The 21869-nt window shown below is 39.1% G+C and overlaps 1 protein-coding gene across 8 annotated transcripts in view; it reads left to right on the forward strand.

The window, feature by feature from the left end:
* TMEM67 (transmembrane protein 67) overlaps positions 1 to 4810 on the forward strand; it is a 56328-nt gene extending 51518 nt beyond the window's left edge. For 3 of the 8 annotated variants that reach the window (XM_073229832.1, XM_073229831.1, XM_073229834.1), the window contains 2 exons: positions 584 to 726; positions 1155 to 1582. In XM_073229832.1, the coding sequence (XP_073085933.1) occupies positions 584 to 726; positions 1155 to 1265 (254 nt within the window). In that variant the 3' untranslated portion in view covers positions 1266 to 1582. Of the gene's footprint in view, positions 1 to 583; positions 727 to 1154; positions 1584 to 1664; positions 2216 to 3194 lie in introns of those variants that run through there. The other 5 variants (XR_012128316.1, XM_073229829.1, XM_073229827.1 and 2 more) reach the window with 5 other exon arrangements.
* The last annotated feature ends 17059 nt before the right edge of the window (positions 4811 to 21869 follow it).

A 21869-nucleotide genomic window follows, 5' to 3' on the forward strand; every position in this document is an offset into this window, starting at 1 on the left:
ATATGTGTGCTTTTTTTCCACCCTGGTGGAAAGGTCCGCTTTTATCAGAATCTTAAATGGATGTTCATATGCCAGAAAGGACAAACCCTTCCTTGTGGAGTGAAAAGAAAAGAAGTCTTAGAGCAGAACCTTACCGGACTATTTGAGACACAAATTGTAGCACACTACATAGTATTCTAGTCCTCACTGGTTTTGTTTTGCTTTTTCTAGCTTAGTGCATCTTAGAGAATATTTCTAAGATTTTTAGCTTTTAGTTATATAAGCAAATAAAGGATATTCATTACCTGGTCTTTGAAAGGTATTGACTATATATACTTCCACTTTTAGCAGTTACTGACACTTAGTGCAAATGTTAAAAACTGCTTTTTAAGAGCAGAGTTCCTTGACTAACCATTTACATTAGCAAATTTTAATAACATCTGTTTATTTTTTGTAAGCCACTAAGTACTCTAAGTAGTAACTAGCTAGTTTCTATTTGGCTGTTTTTAAATATCCAAATTTTATCACCAGAAATTTATCACAGATTTATTCTGTTTTTAAATTTCTAATTTGTATCTTATAAATTGCTTTTTTGTTTTAACAGATGAAGGTTATTCTTTCAGCAGTGTTCTGTATTATGGAAATGAAGCCACGCTTCTTATTTATGATCTGCTATTCTTCTCTGTTGTGGATTTGGTTAACCAAGATTTTCTTCTAGCAGCCTTCCTTACATACCTACAACAAGAGGTAAATTTAAAGGTTTTTTGGGGTTCATTTTAAAAGAAATATGTTTGAAGTAAATACTTATTTTTGTAGCAGACTGATTATGTCTACTTTGACTAGGAATGTATGAAGGTTTAGAATATGATTAATCTTACCCCTAAAAAAGAATAACATGTCAACCAACCTCATTTGATACTTTCCTTCAGGGTCAGTGAAATACTGGGGTCTCGTGGGGGACCCAAGTTTCTTGAGCAAATATGAAAGTAATCCAGTAGGAAGACATTTACATTGCCAATCTCCTAGAGGCCAGAAGTGAGCAGTAAAATTACAGTCCCATTCACCCTTTGCACCAAAAGTTAATGTAACAAAAAGGAAAGCACTGGAGATCTACCTCAGCTCAGCCACAAAAAACCCTCTTTAAGTTGTAACTCACACATTTCTTACCTGTGCAGATAAAAAAAATAACTGTATGGAAGAGTGTGGAACCTGAAATGGAGATTTCAAGAAAGATTTGTTCTGGAAATATTATTAATGTCACCCAAATATTCTCCCCACCATGTTGAGGAAGAATATAAGTTAGTAAGATATATTTTATTATTCCTTGATGAGAGATCCAGAATTACAAACAAATTGTATCCCTACCAGTTATTCTGATGTTGCCTTAGCTTTTAAAGCTAGAGGAAAGTTGCCTTGAAAATTATTTAAAAGTATATTCCTGTGAAATGAGATTTGTATTACTAATTCATAAAAAATATATTCTAAATAGACACACACACTGCTTTGATATTATAAAAATAGTGATAGTCTTGAAATAATTTTGTATGTCATCTTGGAGTTCATATGTCTGATTCATGAAAATAAATGGTTGAGAGAATTAGTTTAATTTAAATATTTTAATTGATGTGAATATTTTTCTTAACATATTGTTTTCATTCTGAATTGTTTTCATATTTTTTTACCAGATTTTTAGATTTATCCGTAATACAGTTGGACAGAAGAATTTAGCATCCAAAACATTGGTGGATCAGAGATTTCTGATTTAATTTGCTGAATAGATAACTAAGACTCAATATAATCATGGCAAAAAAAGGGTTATGATTATAGGTTAGTTTGCTATATTTTTATCAGCTTGTAGTACAACTTATTCTATTTTTATTTTTTAATATACAGAATGATTTATTTTTATTACTGATATATAACCTGCTTTGTGAATATATAGTGTGATTTAGTGGAAAATATTGTTTTCCCATTATATATGGTATTTAATTCACCAACTCATAAATTAGATAACACTGACAATGGGGCAAAAAAATCCAGATGTTGCTCTCAGCACAATATGTTCTCATAATCAAAACAGTCCCTATCATTTGTCTCTGTAGACTGTTTTACAAACTGGGATTTACCAACATTTTCTCACATTGACAGAATTACTTGATTCCAAGTTCAAGCCTACTTTTCAGTTCACTATTTTCTTGTTTTATATATTTTATGGTTAAATAAAAGTTGAAAACTATTTTCAAGTTTACTTAAAAATTTGAAGCAGTATATTGCTGACTCAGCCTACCTTAGTAATTACTCAGGCAGTGTACCAATTCACTGTTGGATTAGCAGGTGTCGCATGAACTATGCATTCTTTTGTGTATCTGTATTGTTAGATCAGTGTCCCATGATGTATGTGTATACATTTCAATTATCATTTACATTTATTAAGCTATAATGAGTGACATTTTCCTTGATACAGTTTTTTATACATTTTAAGTTATTTAACATTTTAAGAGCATTCCCAAAGTTTTGTTCTTCAGTTATGTTTAAAGATTGTAAATAACAAACTACCATTTGCAACAACATGGATGGAGCTAGAGGGTATTATGCTCAGTGAAATAAGCCAGGCAGAGAAAGACAAGAACCAAATGATATCACCCATCTGTGGAGTGTAACAACAAAGCAAAAACTGAAGGAACAAAACAGCAGCAGATTCCCAGAACCCAAGAATGGACTAACAGTTACCAAAAGGGAAGGGACTGGGAAGGGTGGGTGGGGAGGGAGGGATAAGGGGATTAAGGGTCATTATGATTAGCACACATAATGTAGAGAGGGCACGGGAAAGGCAGTAGAGCACAGAGAAGACAAGTAGTGGACTCTATAGCATCTTACTATGCTGATAGGCAGTGGCTGTAATGGGGTATGTAGTGGGGACTTGATAATAGGGAGAATGTAGTAACCACAATGTTGCTCATGTGAAACCTGAGCATAGGATTGTATGTCAATGATACCTTAATTAAAAAAAAGAAAAAACAATAACAAACTAAATTTATCATGTTATGTCAATAGGTGATTTATTGAAAGCAAACTTAGACTTTCAAGTAGGCTTCTATTTTTTTTTAAATAAGGAAAAGAATATTAGGATCCAAAATATACTTAATGTAAATTCTGAGCCATGTAGCTAATAATTTTCCATGAGATGATTTTTTTTTCTTCAATATACTCTTTAGGTGAGCAAGGCAGAAGCTTTTATTTAGAGGTACAACAAGAGGACAGAGCTCGAGAGTCCCCTCTTCAATATACTCTTTAATAATCCTTTTCATTGTATACCATGTACTTGAAAGGTACTTATACTTCAAGTATAATAATCATTAACCCCCAAACTGATATTTCTTATTGTCTTCTATGTTAATGCTATATAATACTTAAATATAATGCTATGTAAATATTGTTTACATTTTTTTCTTGATTTTTTATTTTGTAAATATGTAGATTTTTTAATTGAAAATATAGAATAAGACATTTGGTGTTTCTGTTTCCTATTGGATTAATATCTATTTCATGAAATAGCACTTCGGAATGAATACATATAGCACCATTGAGGCAAGGTCTCCAAACACTACCAAAGTTGAATCTTTTCATTTTCCCTGAATCTTGAGGATTGACTGAAGAGAAAGAGGGAAAGCTAGTAAGTTGACTATTCGAAACTTCAGTTTCTGAAGGTTCATAGTACAGGAATGCCTTTATAAAAGCTGCAAAGACAAATAAATGTACCAACATGGATTTTTAAAACCACCTGCTCAGAAGCATGTGGAAGACATTCAGCTCTCATTCTGCAAATGGGAAGTTAATACTAATGTGAATGTTTTAAAATGAAAATTTCGAAAAATGAGGTCAGTTAGCTCACCTAATAAATTAAAACAGAGAAAAGACATTAAAAGAATCATTCTACACTACTTTTGCATAATATTTTTTATTTTGGTTAGAGACATAAAAATGTATATTGATTTTCATACAGTGTTGACTCAATTTAATTTTATGCCACAATTTAAATTTTATGATCATGTACCTGATTTTCCACAAGATGTGTAAACTTTCTATTTCTGTAGCACCAATTCATTGTACTTTGCATCTTATAACCCTAATTTTACTGACTACCTAGAAATGTTTGACAAGTCTCATCATCATTTCATAATGAAACAAACTCTAGGTTTACCTAGATATTCTATATAAGTGCTGTGTCCTCCTTAGAAGTGCACAGATCTCTAAAATAATCCTGCAGATCATTCTCTATGTTATGAGCTGCTTATATTTACTTATTTGCCTGGCACTGCTGTCCTATTAAACTACCTTTTGAGAAGGCTCTTCTAGTTACATAGATTGAGAAGCATTCAAAAGTACCATTAATTCAGTGCTTGTAAGCATAAAAAAGTATCCTTTTTATGGTCTGTAAATACTGACAAAAGCTGAGGAGAAATAAAAGTACGTTAAGGAGCTGTGTGACTTAATGGAAAGTACTCCAGATTTAGTAACAGAAGCCCTGGATTTGAATTAAAATTTGCCCATCACCTACCAGCTTTGGAACCTTAAACCAAGTTATTTGGCATCTTTGAAATTTCATTCTGCATCTTTGCAATGGAATCAATACCCTTTGTTTACCACTTGTTGTAAAGATTAATTCATTAAGATAAGACTTATCACAATGAATAAACTGAACACTGGAATTTTTTTTTTTGAGGGAAATTGCTGTTTTATTTGTATTCATAAAACTTGGCTGTAATCAATTATGCCATATAGGATGTCATACAATACCACTGGTTAAAATAAAGGCTATTTTTCAAATGTAGTGAGTTTCTCAAATTTGTCATATTTTTCTCTTGTTTTTATTCAATGCACAATATGGCATTACATCAATGTTCTTTCAGCTGTAGCCTGGCATACATTTCTGATAGACCTTAACAGTACTCCAAAATTTACAAAACATTTATAGGGCCCCTTAGTTGTACACTTTATGGTAAAGTGGATTCGAGTTGGATGTGGCTAGGTAAAGCAATGAGCAGAGGAACAAGGTATAACATGGGAGCTCTGTATTAGTACACTTGGGTGTCAGCGTGGCCTAGGACAGAGGTCAGCACACTGTGGCCCAAGGGCCAACACTGCTTTTGTGTAGCCCACTAAAAATGGTTCTTACATTTTAAATGACTGAAATCAACAAAAGAATACTGTTTTTGTAGCAGGTGAAAAATAATGTAAAATCCAAATTTCAATGTCTATAAATAAAGGTTTAAAAGAACATAACCATACGGAACACTGGAATTTTTATAGTTTTTGGATTGAACTATCTGCTTCCAAATATATTTTGTATCTTGCTAATAAACTCCATGATACTGAAATTTTTGAGCCTTACTTCTACTTTAGCCACCCCAGCCTCATCAGAAAGAGGACTTGGAAGATGTCACAGCTGTTGGTGAAAAGAGGCAGGAAGTAGCCGTCATCACACCATGTCACAGACATGGGTCGTGGCACAGACAGAAGGGAGGTGGGGGGATGGTGCCTGTGGAAAGGAGAATCATTTGCTCTTTCGTCTACTCATTCCAACAATACTTCTGCCTCTTCCTACTCCCCAGCTCCTCAGAAGGATTTTACAATTAGTAAAGGAAACAGGTTTATTAACCAATAATTACAGCAATCTGAAAAATGCATCAGTCACCAGGGTGCACAGGGAAAACCCTCCACAGTGCATCTGTGGTCATCTGGGCTTCTATGTGAGAAAGTAGTATTTGATCTAAGATTTAAAGATAGGCAAGTGCAATCAAAGCAAAGAGCAGTATGTGCTCTGAGGTGAAGTACATGGCAGTTGGGTACTATAGGTAATTTGAATACAGAATACATGTGTTTATATTTTTTAGTTTTCTGCATATTATGATGTACTATTTTGACAGCTTAAAATTTTTTATGGCTAGGGGTATTCTAGTCATTTCTTAGAGATAGCAAAGAGCTGAGCCAGGAGCATACTTTTGATATGTAAACTAACCAATCCAAATACTACCTGTTCCATCTGGCCCCATATACACCAGGAGGCAATATTCCTCTGCCTTCATCATCCCAGGACCAGGCAGCAGAGAACGAGGACCACTCCAATAGCTTAGAGCCTGTCCTGAACTGTTTACCCCACCCTGCCTTGACTTTACTGTATAAGGGCATAAACTAATGAAGTCCATGGCCTAGGCTCTCCCTTTGCTCCTGTGCCTCTGCCTCCTGGCCAGCACTGGTACTGCCCCAAATGGTTCTGCATAGTGTAGGGTACCTGTGTGGCACAGCGTGCCTTCTGTTTCCAAGACCTGTGAGTAAAAATAAACTTTGTTTCCCTGAGCCTCTCCTGTATCTCCTCTTGTGGCCCCACCTGACTGACTATCATGTAAAAGAACACAGAACAGTACGTTTGGGGTTCTTGGAGGGTTATGAGGTTAGCAAGAAAAACGAGCTATAGCATTAAAGGTTTTTATATTCTAGCCACAGTATATAGAGAATTTAGCCAAGCCAAGTTTACCAGCCTCTCCCTCAAATACCCCATACAGAGGCATGAAAAGCGGATTTTCCACAAATTACTCTGGAAAAATTGATAGTCTGTAGGCTAAGAGACTGGTGCTCCTCCCTCTGTTGCCTGATGCTTGTTACAGTTCACAAGAAAATACATTGCCTGTAAGAGAGGCAGGGAAGGGTAGTGGCTAAGAACACAGAATCTGGAGCCAGATTTGCTTTATTCAAGTCCTGGCCGCACCACTTAATTAGCTGGGTGATTCAGGGCAAGTCATGTACTTCGCTGTGACTAAATTTCATCATCTGTAAAAGGGAATACTACTACCCACCCCACAGAGTTACAGGGAAGATGAAATGTGTGTAGTGGTAGTCGTAGTAGTAAGTTCCACTGAAATTCAATTCTGAAGGACCCAGATGAGCCCATCTGGAACCTGTAGTAAGATGCTGTCCCATTTCTGGGAGTGCTAGAGGTAGCAGTACAGAAACTGCCCAAAAAAAATAGTCTGTGTATAATGTGGGGGTTGGGGCATGGGGAGGGCTGTGCAACACGGAGAAGACAAGTAGTAATTTTACAGCGTCTTACTACCCTGATGGACAGTGACTAATGGGGTATGTGGGGGGGACTTGGTGAAGGGGGGAGTCTAGTAAACATAATGTTTCTCATGTAATTGTAGATTAATGATACCAAAATTAAAAATTGCTTAAAAACAGTCTGTGGGCTTTAAAGAATAACTTTGCCTCTATTTTAATCATTACAAAGAAAAATACAGTGGGTGTGGCCCAAGGATAAACAAATGACCACTGGAATGGAATATGGACACAGACCCATAGGTGTACAGTCACTTCATTTATGACAAGGGTGATACATGGTGCAGTCAGGGAAGGGTAGCTTTTCGATGTCAAGTGACTATCATAATGAAAAAAAATATCTTTATACCTATGTCACACTTTTATCAAAAATAAAGTTCAGGAAGATGGTAGATCTAAATGTGATAACTGATAATGCTTCTAGAAGATAATAGAATATATTCATGACTTTGGTGTAGGTCAAGCTATCTTAAGACCCAAAAAAGCAACCTTAAAGGAAAGTATTGGTAAGCTGGACTTTCCAATTTACACTAAGTTTACTCAAACGTATATTTACATCTGATGTAAATGTAATTTTGCAATTTATATTGAAATTATAATTATAACCTTGCTTATCAAGTGGTAACATTGTGAGAATGAAAAAGCAAACCTCAAGATGAGAAAAAATATTTTAAAACATATCTAACAAAGCACTTCCATTCAGAATAAAATCATCAAACCACTAAGGAAAAGACAACTCAATGGAAAAAAATAGTCAAAAGACTGAAGTATGCATCTCTCAAGAGGATTTCCAAATGACCAATAAATACATATGAACTACAAAACCACCAATATGGCTAAAATTAAAAATCTTAAAACAGCAAGTGTTAGTGAGGATATGAAGCAAGTCATACTACATTTATTATATAAAGTGAGAGAATCCGTAGCTTTCCAAGGGACTACTTTGTATTTTACAGACGGGAAGATGAAATCGCGTGTGTTTGAGCCACAGCAGATGGCAGTGGAGCACACGCCGAGGTCTCTGCACGGCGCTCCTCAGGCAGGTGCACTCACAGACCTGCAGGGAGGACGCCACAGCCCCTCTTCCCTTGTTTCACCCAGTCACTGCTCCTCACTTCTCTAGTTCCTCCCCTAACTGCACCAGAGCATTAGGCAGCTCAGATGATAAAGTGTACTATTTGTACAGCTGAGGCTTTTCTGCTCAGGTTTGGGAATTGAGTGCTAAAAATAAAAATATACTTCCATCCATCTCCTAGGGAGAGATCACAAAACAGGTCATACCTCACCAAAAAATAAGAACTGATCAATGATTATGGAATCCTGCTCCCCCCATTTTAATGAATTACGCATTTATGTTAGAATCTTTTTAAAAAATCAAACCACTTTTCAGAGTATGTAAAGTCTCTTTAACAAGTACAGTCTCCCCAAATGAGACTCTCTGTGACATTCTCCTGATACAACATGATGGACATTGCATCATAATGTAAAATACAGCATATATATTGTGTGGTAAATACTATATGCTTTATGTTTTAATGCGGCAACTTTAAACTTTCACCAAAGGCAATGTAGTTTCAAAGACTGTGAAGTCCACTCTCTTCTCTTAGATTCTCTTAAAGTTTGTTATATTGTAAGAGTGGGACCGCCATTTTGTAGATAAAATGAGAGTCCCTGTGGCCAGGATTCTCACCTGGCCCTGGTTGACTAGCTCACTGCACACCTGTGGGCAATACATGGCTGTTGACTCTATATAAAGAGCTCCGCCCAGTACTCTGGGCACGAAGTGGTGGCACAGCTGCAAGGCTGCAGGAGAGCAGAGCAGAGGCTGGAGTGGTGGCAGCGCTGAGGACAGAGGCCCAGAGGACGGCCATGTGGGACAACTGTGCAGAGAGGCCCACAGGATGGCTGTGCAGACAGAGGGGCCCAGAAGCAGAGACCGGCTTGCGGCATGCAGACTCGCTCTGAGTGAATGGGATTCTAGTGACTGACCTGCTACCTGGAAATAAAGTTGGGTATAACCCTTTCACCCCAAGAACGTTTTGCTGTCAATTTCTTTGGTCACATTGAATCCATAGCGAACTTGCCTGGGGCTGAAACCCATTGGCAAAACACCCATATTGCACAAGATTATAGAATGAGATGTTTATTGCATGTGTAAGTGTGTATACACATGTTTCCCCCTATTTTTTTATTTATGTAACATTTGTACTTTTTAAATACTATTATACCATATATCAATAATAACTTAATTTAAAAAATTTTTAATACTATTATACCATTACTTTTCTAGTTTATATCTCATATTTATCCTTTTACTTGATGGAAGCAGAAAAGGAGAAAAACAATCACACAAAGTGCTCACCTGACTGACAGAGTTACGGACAAGCCAATGCCAGGGTCTGGTCTCTTCCAGCCTCATTACCTGTAACTTGTACTCATTTCTTTTCCTGTGGGTGAGAATGGTGGAGTTTACATATAATGGCTGAAATTGTTTTGAACTGCTGCTTCTCCAAACACCTTCCTAATTACTACTTGAACTTATAAACAACTTTGTTATATAATCTTCTGATTATAAGTCCATTTTTTGTTTTGACAAACAAGATTTTTTCAGAAAGGTTTATGTGTTTCCCACCCATGATCACTTTGAGCACTTGGGCACAGCTGTGTAATAGAAGAGGAGGCTCCTGGATAGCCGCTGGCACCACTTATGAATCCTCATCATTGAGGGAAAGACTGGGTCTGTTTCAATCACTCTCATCCCAATTATCTGGCATTGCACCTGGAGCATAATAGTGAACGTCTGAAGGAATGAATGGGTATCCTGGTTGGAGTTATGGCCTATTTTAATAAAGAGCTGTTGAGTGAGATCTCATACCATTACTGCTTGCTTCTGTGGAGCATAATCAATTTGCAAATATTTATCCAGTGCTTGCAAATGCCAAGTACTACACCAGGTGCTAAAGATATGGCATCCTTTCCCTTTGTGGAGCCTATAGTTAAACAGAAAAGATAGAACAACAAATAAATATAGTAAGTACTATATTCATTTCCTGCAATGGCTGTGACAAATTACCACAATTTTGTGGCTTAAAACAACACAAATTTATCATCTTAGAGTTGTGGACATCAGAAGTCTGAAATGGGTCTCACTGGACTAAAACCAAGTTGTTGCCAGGCTGTGTTCCTTCAAGAGGCTCCAGGGAAGACTGTACTTTCTTGCCTTTCCCAGTTTCTAGGGGTCACCCGCATTCCCTGTCTTTGGCCCCTTCATCTCTCTTCAAGGCTAGCAGACAGCATCTTCCCATCTCTCTCTGCACTGACTCTTCCCCCTTTTCCCTCACTTAAAGGACTTCTGTGAATATATTGGGCGACCAGGTAATCCCCATCTCAAGATCCTTAACTTAATCACAACTGCAAAGTCCCTTTTCCTATGTAAGGTGATGTACTCACAGGTTCTAGGGATTGGGATGTGGACATCTTTGTGGGTGTGGGGGCATTATTCCACCTATCACAATCATTGTAAAGGAAATCTATATGGTGCAAGAACATAAAACCTAAAACAGTTTGGGCAGTCTGGTAAGGCCTGTGGGGAAGATACTTTAACTGACGCATAACGTATGAACAGATAACAGCCAGGATGATGAGGTAGGAATGAGCATGAAGGTTTCAAGATAGGAGGAACAGCATGTACAAAGACCCTGAGGTGGGAACAACCCTGTCAATAGAAGCGCTGGATGGGCCATTTAACAGAACTGACCAACAGTGGAGAAAGAATTTGCACAGAGTCAAGCATATAGTTTCAAAGCAACAAAAGGCTAAGTGCTTGATTCCAGTGTATTCATTCTAATTCATGTTTTTGGCCTTCTCCATCACAGCAACCAGAGCAAGATCTTGTTTTGTTTTGTTTTATTTAGCTAGAGGTGGTTCCATCCACTGAACATGTCTCATTTTCTGGAGCCTCTCAAAGTAATCACCAGACACAGTTTCAAAAGATCCTTATCTAGCAGGCAGAGAGACCAAGGTCAGAGCACAAAGTCAAAGCCAATGCCCTAATCCTATCTGGAAAAGTTATGTTCCCTGCTGGGGGTCAGTTATTATTATGATCATGTTTCTATACTGGCATTTCTCTTGTACTCACTCTTACATGGAGAGAGGTGCTGAGGGGCAGAGCTGACATAGCAGGGAGAAACAGCTGTTAGCAGACCAAAGCATTAAAAAGAAATAGTCTTAAAATGAATCATAGAGCTCTTTTCCCACTTCTGTCACTATTGAACTTGAATCAAGCCAGTTCTGATGGAAATAATGATAGACAGTGTCTGCATGGCACTTTGCTTCCCAATGTTTTAAAAAATAATTGGGTGTTATTCCATGTATCCTCTTTAGCTGCCATGTGTCATATGAGCTCAGCGATGCCAGCTGCCAGGGAGACTCATTAAGTTGACATTTTCAATGACCTTTAAGTTACTAGAGAGGGTAAAGGATTATGAGACTTTATGCACTTGAGTATCTATCCTAGACACCAATCAAACCAGAACTCCAAACCTATGTCTTGATTCTGTCTGCCCTCCTTGGTTTTTACAAAGCTGCAGGAAAAGCTTTCAATTAATCTGTTTTTTGATTATCTGTATGGTTAGGATAAAGAGGCAGAGTAGAATTGTAGCTAAGAGCAAAATAAAGGCTTTTAATTCTGAGAGACTTGGAACTGACTTCCCCACTTCTCTATTTCGGTCATGTGTCATCAAGCAGACTCCACAATGTCCATGAGCCTGCTCTTCATCTGTAAAATCAGGTAATATCTGCCTCAAGAGCACCTTTGTAAGGACTGAAGGAGAGAATAGACGTGAGGTTGTTAGCACAGTGCCTGGCGTACGTAAGTACCCAGTGAGTGTGCTGCATCACTGTGAGTTGTTATGTCGAAAGCCACAAGAGAAGCTAATGTGACAGTGAATTATGGATGCTTCTGTGGCACAGCTGAGGGAAGCACAGATTTGGGAATCCAGAGGAGGAGACCTGGCCCAATGATGATGCTCTGGAAAAGGACTAGTAGCTTCACCTGACCAACAAGCTCAATATGGAACAACACTGGGATGAGATTGTTAATGAGATTTAAGGCCACATTAATTGTGTATCCAAAATAAAGGTGGAAATGGCCCTCTTATGTGTGCTTCACATATTATCCATGATATTGTGTCTAGTTCTGAAAACACCTGGTTTTAATGGACCTTGACAAATTGGGTTTTATTTGAAGGGTGGTGATCAGGATGGTGAAAGGTTAAATGCCCCAGGAAGAATAATAGAAGGAACTGGGGAAAAGACTGACCAGGATAATCATGGCTTTATTATAACCCCCATATAGCCCCCAAGTACAGAACTAAGATCAATAAATGGAAGCTATGGAAAGTAGATTCGAAGCTCAAGAGAGGGAATACCTTTTAGGTATTTTGGAGCTGCCTAAATAATAGCAGCTCCTTGTCATTCAGGTCTTCCCACAGATGCCTAATGGCAAAGAGTCTGGAATGCAGAGATGAGTTACCTGCCTTGGGGAAGCTTGGACATGGAGTCCATGCTCCTTTCCCAATCTGCCACTCGAGTGTGCACAAAGGCCTTCCCACACAGACTCACACCATCAGAGGACCGTGTCTGTTTGGCCTCCAGGAGGGTGAGCCTCGAGCACTGAAATACTAAAGAACCCTGAAAGCAAATTGCCTTGTACACCTCACAAACCCAGGGATCAGAGACCAAATTGGACTGTAACAGACTCTTATTTATATAGCTCTACCTTTCTGGAGAATATAATTTATTCCATGATGTATGTGTCTAAGTCCATAAAGTACAAAACTCGTAAATAAATGATTTAGGAAAGAATCTCCAATGGATATCAAATGAAAGCTCTGTGACTCATTTCTTCTTTCTCATGAAAGAAGTGTGTTCAAAGATGAGATACATATCTAATAGGCAGATCTGGAAAAACATGGAAAGGATACCAGACTAGAAGTCTAAAGGTTTGGATGTTAGTCCCATCTCTGTTGGTAACTAGACTGTGGCTGACCCAGTTACACTTTCTGAGCTTCTGTTCCATCATTTACATCCCAGTGATCTCACGGCCTCTTCTTGCTCTGATTCAAGGTACATAGCTGATAACTTTCTACATGTAAAATGCTGGCTGAAGATAATTAAAGCTCATATCGAGTCCACTTGTCCTTGAACAAGTCATTTAATGTAAAATTTGGTTTGATATATTTTTAAATGGTGGAGAATAACCTTGAGAGGATAGATGGAAGGATTTATAAGAAGTACATCAGTTTAAACTCAGACATATGTGAAAAGATATTAATGACCGTCACGTTTGAACATGACCTATAATATGGAGTATGCCACCACAAAGCCCTGTATTACTACCCGCAAATGAATCAACGTGTGGAAGAACATTGCTAGCTGCCTGTGGAATATCCATTTTTCTCTTCTTCTTTACTATGGAACACTGGTTTCTTTTAGTGCTCAACTTCCATTGCATAGGTGGCCGTGTTTCATGGTGACCAGAGATAAGCAGAAGCTCAGTAGATGGGGTTTCTGAAAAGACTACTGATTTCCTCAGGAACAGGGATACACGCAGGTGGCACATGCTTTTTGTCCTTCCACTTTCCCTGCCTGAGATGTGGTCATGGTGCCTGGAGGTGCAAAAGCCATGTTCAACTCAAGCATGAGGATGCAGAGCGGGAGAGTACAGAGGACTAGGTCTCTGAGGGCTGCCTTGCGCAGATTCAACCCAGGCTGCTTCCACTTCTTGTTACTGGGAACTTTATAGTTTCAAAGCCTTATTTGGAGACAGATATCAACTACATGCAGCCTAACGCAATCCTAACCAATAACATTCCCCTGAACAACTACTTCCAGTCAGTCCACGTTAATTATGCCACGATATGAATTTCACTTGATAACCTCCAGAATTCCCTATTTCTTAAGAGAGCATGTAACCATCTGCAGCCCTAAGAGATCCGATGATACAGTGGAGAGTCCTCCTTTTGTACCTTCCTCTCCACATCGTTCTTCTAAATAGATTATTCAGCATTTTACAAGAAGACACTATCATTATCATCAGCACTTCCAACAATAAAGATAACACACAAGTAGTGAACATCAACTATTTCCTTAAGGAACTTTTGGTGAATTGACTGACTTTCAGCAGCACAGCTTAATTGAGGGCCATCTAATAAGAGAAAAAAGGCATTAACTCAAACTTTGTCAAATCCCTTTAAGGGTTATACTTATTGTCCCATAAAACTACATTTAAGTGCTAAGAAAGCAAACAAAATATTACTAAATGTTCAGTTTTTGTTATAACTAACGTATTTCATGCTAATTTTGTTAACACTACTTTTTACAGCTATTCACTTTATAGTATATTGGAGTCGCTTGTAAAATCATTCATATATTACAGTTATGCCTGTTTTATAGAGCTCAAGAATAATTTTACAGGTTTAAGTGATTATATAAGTTCATACCTATATTTGCTTTTAGGGCATGTGGTTGGTTATATTTATGGTTTATGTGATGCTGAGTTCTTGGTGAGGATGTTACTCTGCTATAATAATATTTCTAGGGGGAGAATGGAATCTGTTTTGTAGCAGTCTGCTTTATGATACAGTCAGCAGGAATGCCTGCACTCCATTTAAGAACAGACAATAGGCATATTTTTCTTTTTCCTGCAAAGATTTGGCTCCCACTGGACAGGACAGGCTGCCTTCATGGAACTCTCTTATTTAAGCTGGCCCTCAAAATTCTGAGATTTCTTTTAACTGCTCTCTTTTTGTGCAGCATTTCACGAGTCATTCCAATTCACTTCCCGAGTTCTGGGGCTTGCTGCCACACCTCAGCTTCTGTTCACTAGGTCTATGCCCTACCTCCCTCTGAGCATGCTGACTGTGCCCCTCAAGTGCAGCCAGGGGACTTCTCCTCCCTGAGATTGCGTGGGCACTGTCTGGTTAGCTCCTCAGTCCCTCTGTGAGTTTCCATGAGACACGAGATCCACCAAGCATTCTGCATTTCTTTGCTTTTAACTTTCTGAAGATTTAGGGGTCCCCACTCATGGCACAGCACCCAACACCTCCTCTCTCCTTCTCCATTTCTTCCTCTTCCCACCCATTGCCAGATCCACCCAGGAACTGCTGGGTGGTGTGACAAGCCACACTTGAGCCTCTGTAGATCCAGCTTTTACCCCAGCAGGAATGGCATTTTAGTACGAAGGCAAGCTTTCCCCAGGAGGAATTCTTGTGCCAGTGGCTAATAGAATATTTCTTCCCATCTTGTTACACCATGGTCATTACACACAAAAGCCATATGCTCACATATTTCCATGAATAACCAAGGAACGTTCTGGCTCACAGAACCATTTGATGACCTCATACCTTAAACTTTGTTTTTACAACTGGCGGTGCAGTAAGAATACAAACAGAGGGTTTGGACCATTCTTCAGCTTGTGGTGGTCATGGAAGCTAACAGAGTAAATTAGGGTAAACACAGATCCATGACGCCCAAATCACATCTGGTATGTTTACTTCTTTTACAGTCTGTTCAGCGTTTCTAGTTTTACATGCTCCAAATGGCAGAGTATATACAGAGCCTCTAGTACTCACACTCCATCACTTAAATGAAAAAACCTCAATGGCAAGTAAAGAGAAATGGCTGTGGAGACCCGGCCCCTCTTTGGGGCCCCTTAAGTGGAAGGATCTCAGAAAGGGCCAGGAGAGACAGAAGTCCTTGAGGCTGAAGGACTGGCCAGTGAAGAAACAGTTGTAAGTACAAGGTGTGCACTGAGCTCCACTGACTAAGCAAGAGGTTGAAATAGAAACACAGCTTAAAGAAAACTTTGCCAACAATTGGAGACGTGATTTCTACTACAATGGAAATTGCTACCCTCTTTAAAAAAAAATATTGAGCCAACTGAGGTTAAATTTTACTCATATAACAAGACTGTGTTCTCTGTTAAGAATTATACATTCAAATGAAAGCCACTCACCAATCTTCTGATCTTCTGAGAATACCCTGTCCTATAAAACCCAAATGAAATGATGAGCTTCAGGCCTCAACTCCTATATTAGAAGTCCTGTCTCCTTGCAGAATTTCTGAGGATTTTTAAAAACCCTCAGGGTGTGCATGATGTGTACATGTGGTTGTGTGTGTGTACATGCCATGTGTGCGCTCATGTGGGGTGTGTCACAGCCGAAGACCAGGTGTGGGAGGCATGTCGGCTTACGTTCAAGTCGCCGCGCACTCTGAATACTTCTGCTGAATTCCTTCCTGCTTCTCATCTTGCTTCCTGCAGCTGCAGTTCTTGCTCCTACCACTTCACCCCTAGGGGGACTCAGCCGTCTTCCTTCATTCCCCAAAGCACTGCTAACACTGGACACTTGCAGGTGTGAAGCTTCTGCTGAAGGTTTGGAAGAAGAGAGAACGGGCTACAGCATGGCACAGATCAGAAAACAACTTCAAATTGAGTATCAGGCCTTGCGGTTCTCAGACTCCTTCGGCCAACCCTCCATTGTGGGGAATTTCCATTGTCGTCTTTCCTTCAGAGCTCGGCTGCTGTGTGCTGCTGGGACTTGCTTTCCCGTGTGCCCGGATCCTTCTCCTCTTTATCCTCCTCTTTATTCTCTAGGTATTTCTCAAACAAAAGATCAGCCTTGTCTCTTCTGCCTTCCAGAATGTGAAATAGCTTCAGACATTTTTTTTTAAATAGCAGTTGTCCTTTTCTGTAAGACTTGTAGAATAAAGAGGATTAGTATTCAAAGAGTGCTTGGTCTTCATTATGTTTTTAGGATGTTGTCAAGTTTGACCACGGGGAAAAAGAAATCCCCCAGTCATAGGCTTTAGTGGACCGTAGCAACTGTAGCATCTCTCATTTGTGGATCAGAAACCTGAGGCCCTAAACAATTCCCTGGTAAGCCGATGGTCACTGGTAAACCATCAGTGGAGCTGGGATTAAAGCCTCCTCGGAACGGCCACTATTGGTCTGATAAGAATTTAACAGAAGCAGGATATAATTTACATTGCTCACCTTGCTTGTCAAATGCACCCAGTGTGGCTTAGAATTCTTACAAATATGACTTACGGGCTTAAATTTTATTCAAATGGCATGATTAGACATGCAAAAATATGTGCATTTCTACTCGCTGTACAGGTGAACTTTTCTGCCAACAGGGAAATGCAGATTATGCAGTCAAAAGAGAAACAGAACTTCCTTTGGTGCTGTTCAGATGACAATTCAAATTGTTATAGGAAAATGAGAGTAAAATCTCTTGGGCCCTTGAGTCCCATGCAGGCCTCAGTGCTGAGTCTTGGTTTTTCACCACTAAATAGCTGCTTGTATCTCTTTTCCATCATTAGGATGCTTGGTGACTTCTGACCCTTAAGATACTGCTCTCTGTCTCTAAAGCACACTTCTTACTCATTTAAATCTTTTTGTAATCATAAAAATAATATATATTCCTCGTAGAAATTCTGGGCAATACAGAAAAGCATAAAGAAAAGAAAAACAAAAACTGCCTATACTTCCACCATTACAAATAAGCACAGATTCCATTTTGGTGTGAGCTTATTTCCCCAGACATTTTTCTTTGCATTTTAAGTAATATATCCCATACTAACACTTTTTTGCATAATGGGATTATATGCTATACATTGCTCTATAGCCCGCTTTAAAAAAATTACACAGAATAAGCATATTACCCTGTGATTAAATATTCTTCAGAAATTGAATTTAAAGATATTATTATTTAAAAAAACGTTTCTTCCTAAAAAAGTACACACTAGGGCTAACCGCATTTACTGATCCCTTGTATTACTCATGATGACCTTTGAGAGGTCACTCAAGGTCAAGGCTACAGTTTCATGAGTTGGCCCTGGATGCTTCTCCAGCTTCTTCTCTTCTTGTTGCTCCAGCCACACTCAAACTCTACTCACCAAAGACTCCAGAATCAGTTGGACATTCAGCTGGTATGTCTATTTGCCCTCCTTCCCTCCTCTTTGATGCCTTCAAACCTACTATGGCTTCTTCCTGGGAATCTCCCCCTTCTTTCAGCAGCCTAAGTCCTACCTCATGCTGTCAGCTTAGAATTCTGTCCTCAGGAAGCCTTCCCCAATTCCTCCTGATCCAATCATCTGTCCCCCGCCCACTGCCACACAGGCTGCTTACTGCCTCCTTTGTGGTGTTGAACTGGTACCACTGCATCTGTCCTCCTGGCTACCTCCACGGAAGGACTGAGATTTCTGTCAGGACAGGGGCCACATCTACCTATCTTATTCAGTAAATTGTATCCCCATCACTGATAACAGGATGTGGCATATAGTTTACATTTATTTATTAGCTTATTTTTTATGTTATGTCTTTCCCCACGAAGATTTCTCCATGAACAGGGTCCTTGTCTGATTTGCTGCTGTATCTAACCCCAGTGCATAGAATTCTATTTACACCTTACAGTAAACCATTGTGTATTTTTTTGGTTTTTGCTTCCGTAAGCACACAACATATAACATGTATGTACTGTTGTTTTTACAGAAATGAGATGACTGCATTTTTTGGTAGCCTATTTTTTTTTCTCTTAACTATATATTGTGAATATCATTTCATATTAGTAAATGGTGAAGGGTGCCAGAGTATACCACACCAAAATAAGACTGTAGGAATTCAGGATATGCCACCCCCAAATATGCTGCTTTGTATATTAATTATTTTGGGGTATAGACACTTGAGAAACAACAAATTGAGGAGCTGGCTTTCTCTGAATTCCTCTTATCTGCCTAAAGACAGATCCTCCAAAATGAACTCAATTGTCATAGACAGGGCTTTGGGGGTTTCATCAACCCGAGAAGACTGCCTCTTATCACAGCAGAGGAGCCTAGAAGTCACACCACACCCAGACACACTTTGTCACCAACCATCACACCTCCCATTTATTCTTCTAAGGGAGCCATGCATCTTTTCTAAAAATAATTTATTCTCGCTTAAGTGCTCTTCATTCTTTCTCCCCTTTCTCTGTTAAAATGGTTTTTAAATCTGAATTCTACACCACCTGAAGGAGTTACTCATTTTTTCCTTAGGTATTTACCATATATCCACAAGACATACATATTAATAAAATTCTGTTTGTCTTTCTCTTGTTAATCTTTTTATTACAGGGCTTTCAGCTAAGAACTTAGAAGGATAGAGGGAAAATTAGTTTTCATCCCCTATAGTAGTCTTCTATTATATTTTCTTAACCTATCTTCCATTGGTCCTTTTATTTTCTATCTTGAACCTTTATGCCTTAACCACTCAGAAGAGCATCAAGCAGTGTCTATGAGGAGGAAAGGTCTTTCAATCTGGTGAACATGCACGTAGACACCAGAAGGTGGCGGAAGAGAGCGCTTCGGTTATCCACCCGGGTCATCTGTGTCCCGGGAGCCCAACCCCTCCGAGAAGGCTGAGAGTAGCTGTGCCTGGTCTCCGCTTATCTCCTCCCTCCTAGCTTTTTACCTCTCCGTCTCTCCTCTGCTCCTTACCCCTTCCAGGTTCTTCCTCAGACCTCTGGCTCCAATTTTAAGTTCCTCAGTTCTCTCTGGTTTGTCCCAATGAAGGTGGGAGGGGTGGGGATAAAGGAAAATGGCCCTGCCTTGTGTAACCCCTCAAGACCTGAGGCCCAGATAGCAGTGATTATGTTTTTCTTCCCTACTGTGTTCCAAACCCACAGTTTATACAGAGCAGAGCCCCAAAGATCTGTCCTACTTGTTTGGCAAATGGCACTTAATTCAATCCACATTTAATGGGTTTCTTTTCTAATCCAAATATGAAAAGAGCCACCATTTAGCAGGAGCTTTCTTCAAGAGAACCTTCTAGAAGAGTACTTCCTGGCTCAAATATTTTTAATTTTGGTACAACCCTCCATAAAGGTTGTACCAAGTTACATTCCTACCAGTGGTGTACAATAATGCTTTTAACAGTGAGATAATCATTCTATTTAGTAGGCAATTAATGTATTTTATTGTTGCATTAATTTGCATTTCCCTATGTATGTTTTCAGGAAATAAGTAGGCAGAATATGGTGTCTCGTATTAATTTGTATTTTGCTAAAGCATATGCTTTAAAATTTAAATAATTTCAGATTTTATTGTTGTTTTTCATAAACCAATAGAATTTCAGGATTTGGTCTATTAATTCTGAGATCATTTAACACAATGAGACAACAGGGTTTTTAACTGTATTTCAGAACTTTACACTGCAGATGGTTGGAGTTGAAAAGAAATAGCCATCATCTAGGTAATCCTGTTTTACAGATTTAAAAAAATTAAAACCTAGTGGTTAAAGAAAAATGTATCCAGTGAAAGCCATGATAATTGAATCAAATGCAAAATAAGGTTATTTTTCAGCTGCAAAACTTGGAAAGTGTATTTCAATTTAAGCAATATTTTGTAGTATGCACTTTGCATAAGGTTGTTCAACAAGCTGTCACCAAATAAACTACATAAAGATATGACTTCTTTCAAGGAATTTATATGTAATCATGAAGGATTAATACCAATTAAGTGCTTGACAAAGAGCAAAGGGTTAACCTTGAAAATGCACAGAATGAACCTAAATGAATGGACTGTTTATGACATAGTCAAACTTAATAGAATTCTGTCAGCATATAATGGAAAAAAATAAGAAAACACATTTTATAAGTGAAATGCTCTTATGTTCTTGTGGGGAAAAAAAGCTACTTAAGACCATAGTTATGAGTACTTCTCACTGATCTGAATCTGGTCCTATAAGAGGAGTTTCAGAAGATTGAGTGAGCAATCAGATCCTTCTGTGTGTCATAAGATTTATACATCAGAAGCCTCCAAGATTCACAGCTACTTGTTGGAAAAGAATAGTCTATTCAGTCAACAGGCACTTACTGAGGGTTTATGCTAAACCAGGTGTTACTGAAGATTTACCAACATAAAAAATCAAGATATCTCTGTCCTGAAAGAATTCAGTCTAATGGGCAAGGCAAACAAATAACACAAAACAATATCATAAGATCTGTGATTGTCCTATCAGAACCATTGTAGGTCAATCCCTGGCAGTTGTCACCTTCAGAAAAACTAGAAACAGGAGACAGACTGAGATCAGATGCCAAGCAGACAAGACACCAAAGTCTGGCACTCAAGAGGAACACGCTGGCACAGAGCTGAGGTCAGATGCCATCAAACTGCTGGAGCTGGGTAGCCAGGCTGGCAAGTCAGAGCAAGGGCAAGACTGGAGGACAAATCTGACATCAGAGGTGGTGGGGATGGAGAAGAGGCAGAAAAAGAGAAATCTGAAGAGGGAGACCTGGGAGAGCTTGTGGGAAGAGCATTCTGTGGTGAGGCCTTACCCCAACACCTATAGACCAGCCACAGGAGACATTCCACCTCTGGCCTTAGGGGCTGCACACAACCATGTTTAGAGGTATGTGTAAAGTGGTAGAGGAGTCACCAGCTGAAACTGGGAAGACTGCACAGAGTTGATAACAGAGTGTGGGCTGCTTGAAAGGTGAAAAATGGAAAGCAAATGCTGCAGGATGAGGCTGGTAGCCGACCCCCACTGGGCACTTGCGTTGGAACAAGCAGTGTGTGCAGCGCTTCACGGGCAGCATGTAGTTAGCCCCTCAGTGACCCTGTGGGATGATCTCTATGATCGGCCTTGCTGCACTCATTAGGAAACTGAGGTTTGAGAGATTTTGTAACTTACCCAAGGTCTTACAGTAGAGTTTGGGTTCTAACTCCAGAGCTGGACT

Source organism: Manis javanica, chromosome 2, assembly GCF_040802235.1.
Source record: "Manis javanica isolate MJ-LG chromosome 2, MJ_LKY, whole genome shotgun sequence".
In the NCBI taxonomy this organism is placed as follows: Eukaryota; Metazoa; Chordata; class Mammalia; order Pholidota; family Manidae; genus Manis; species Manis javanica.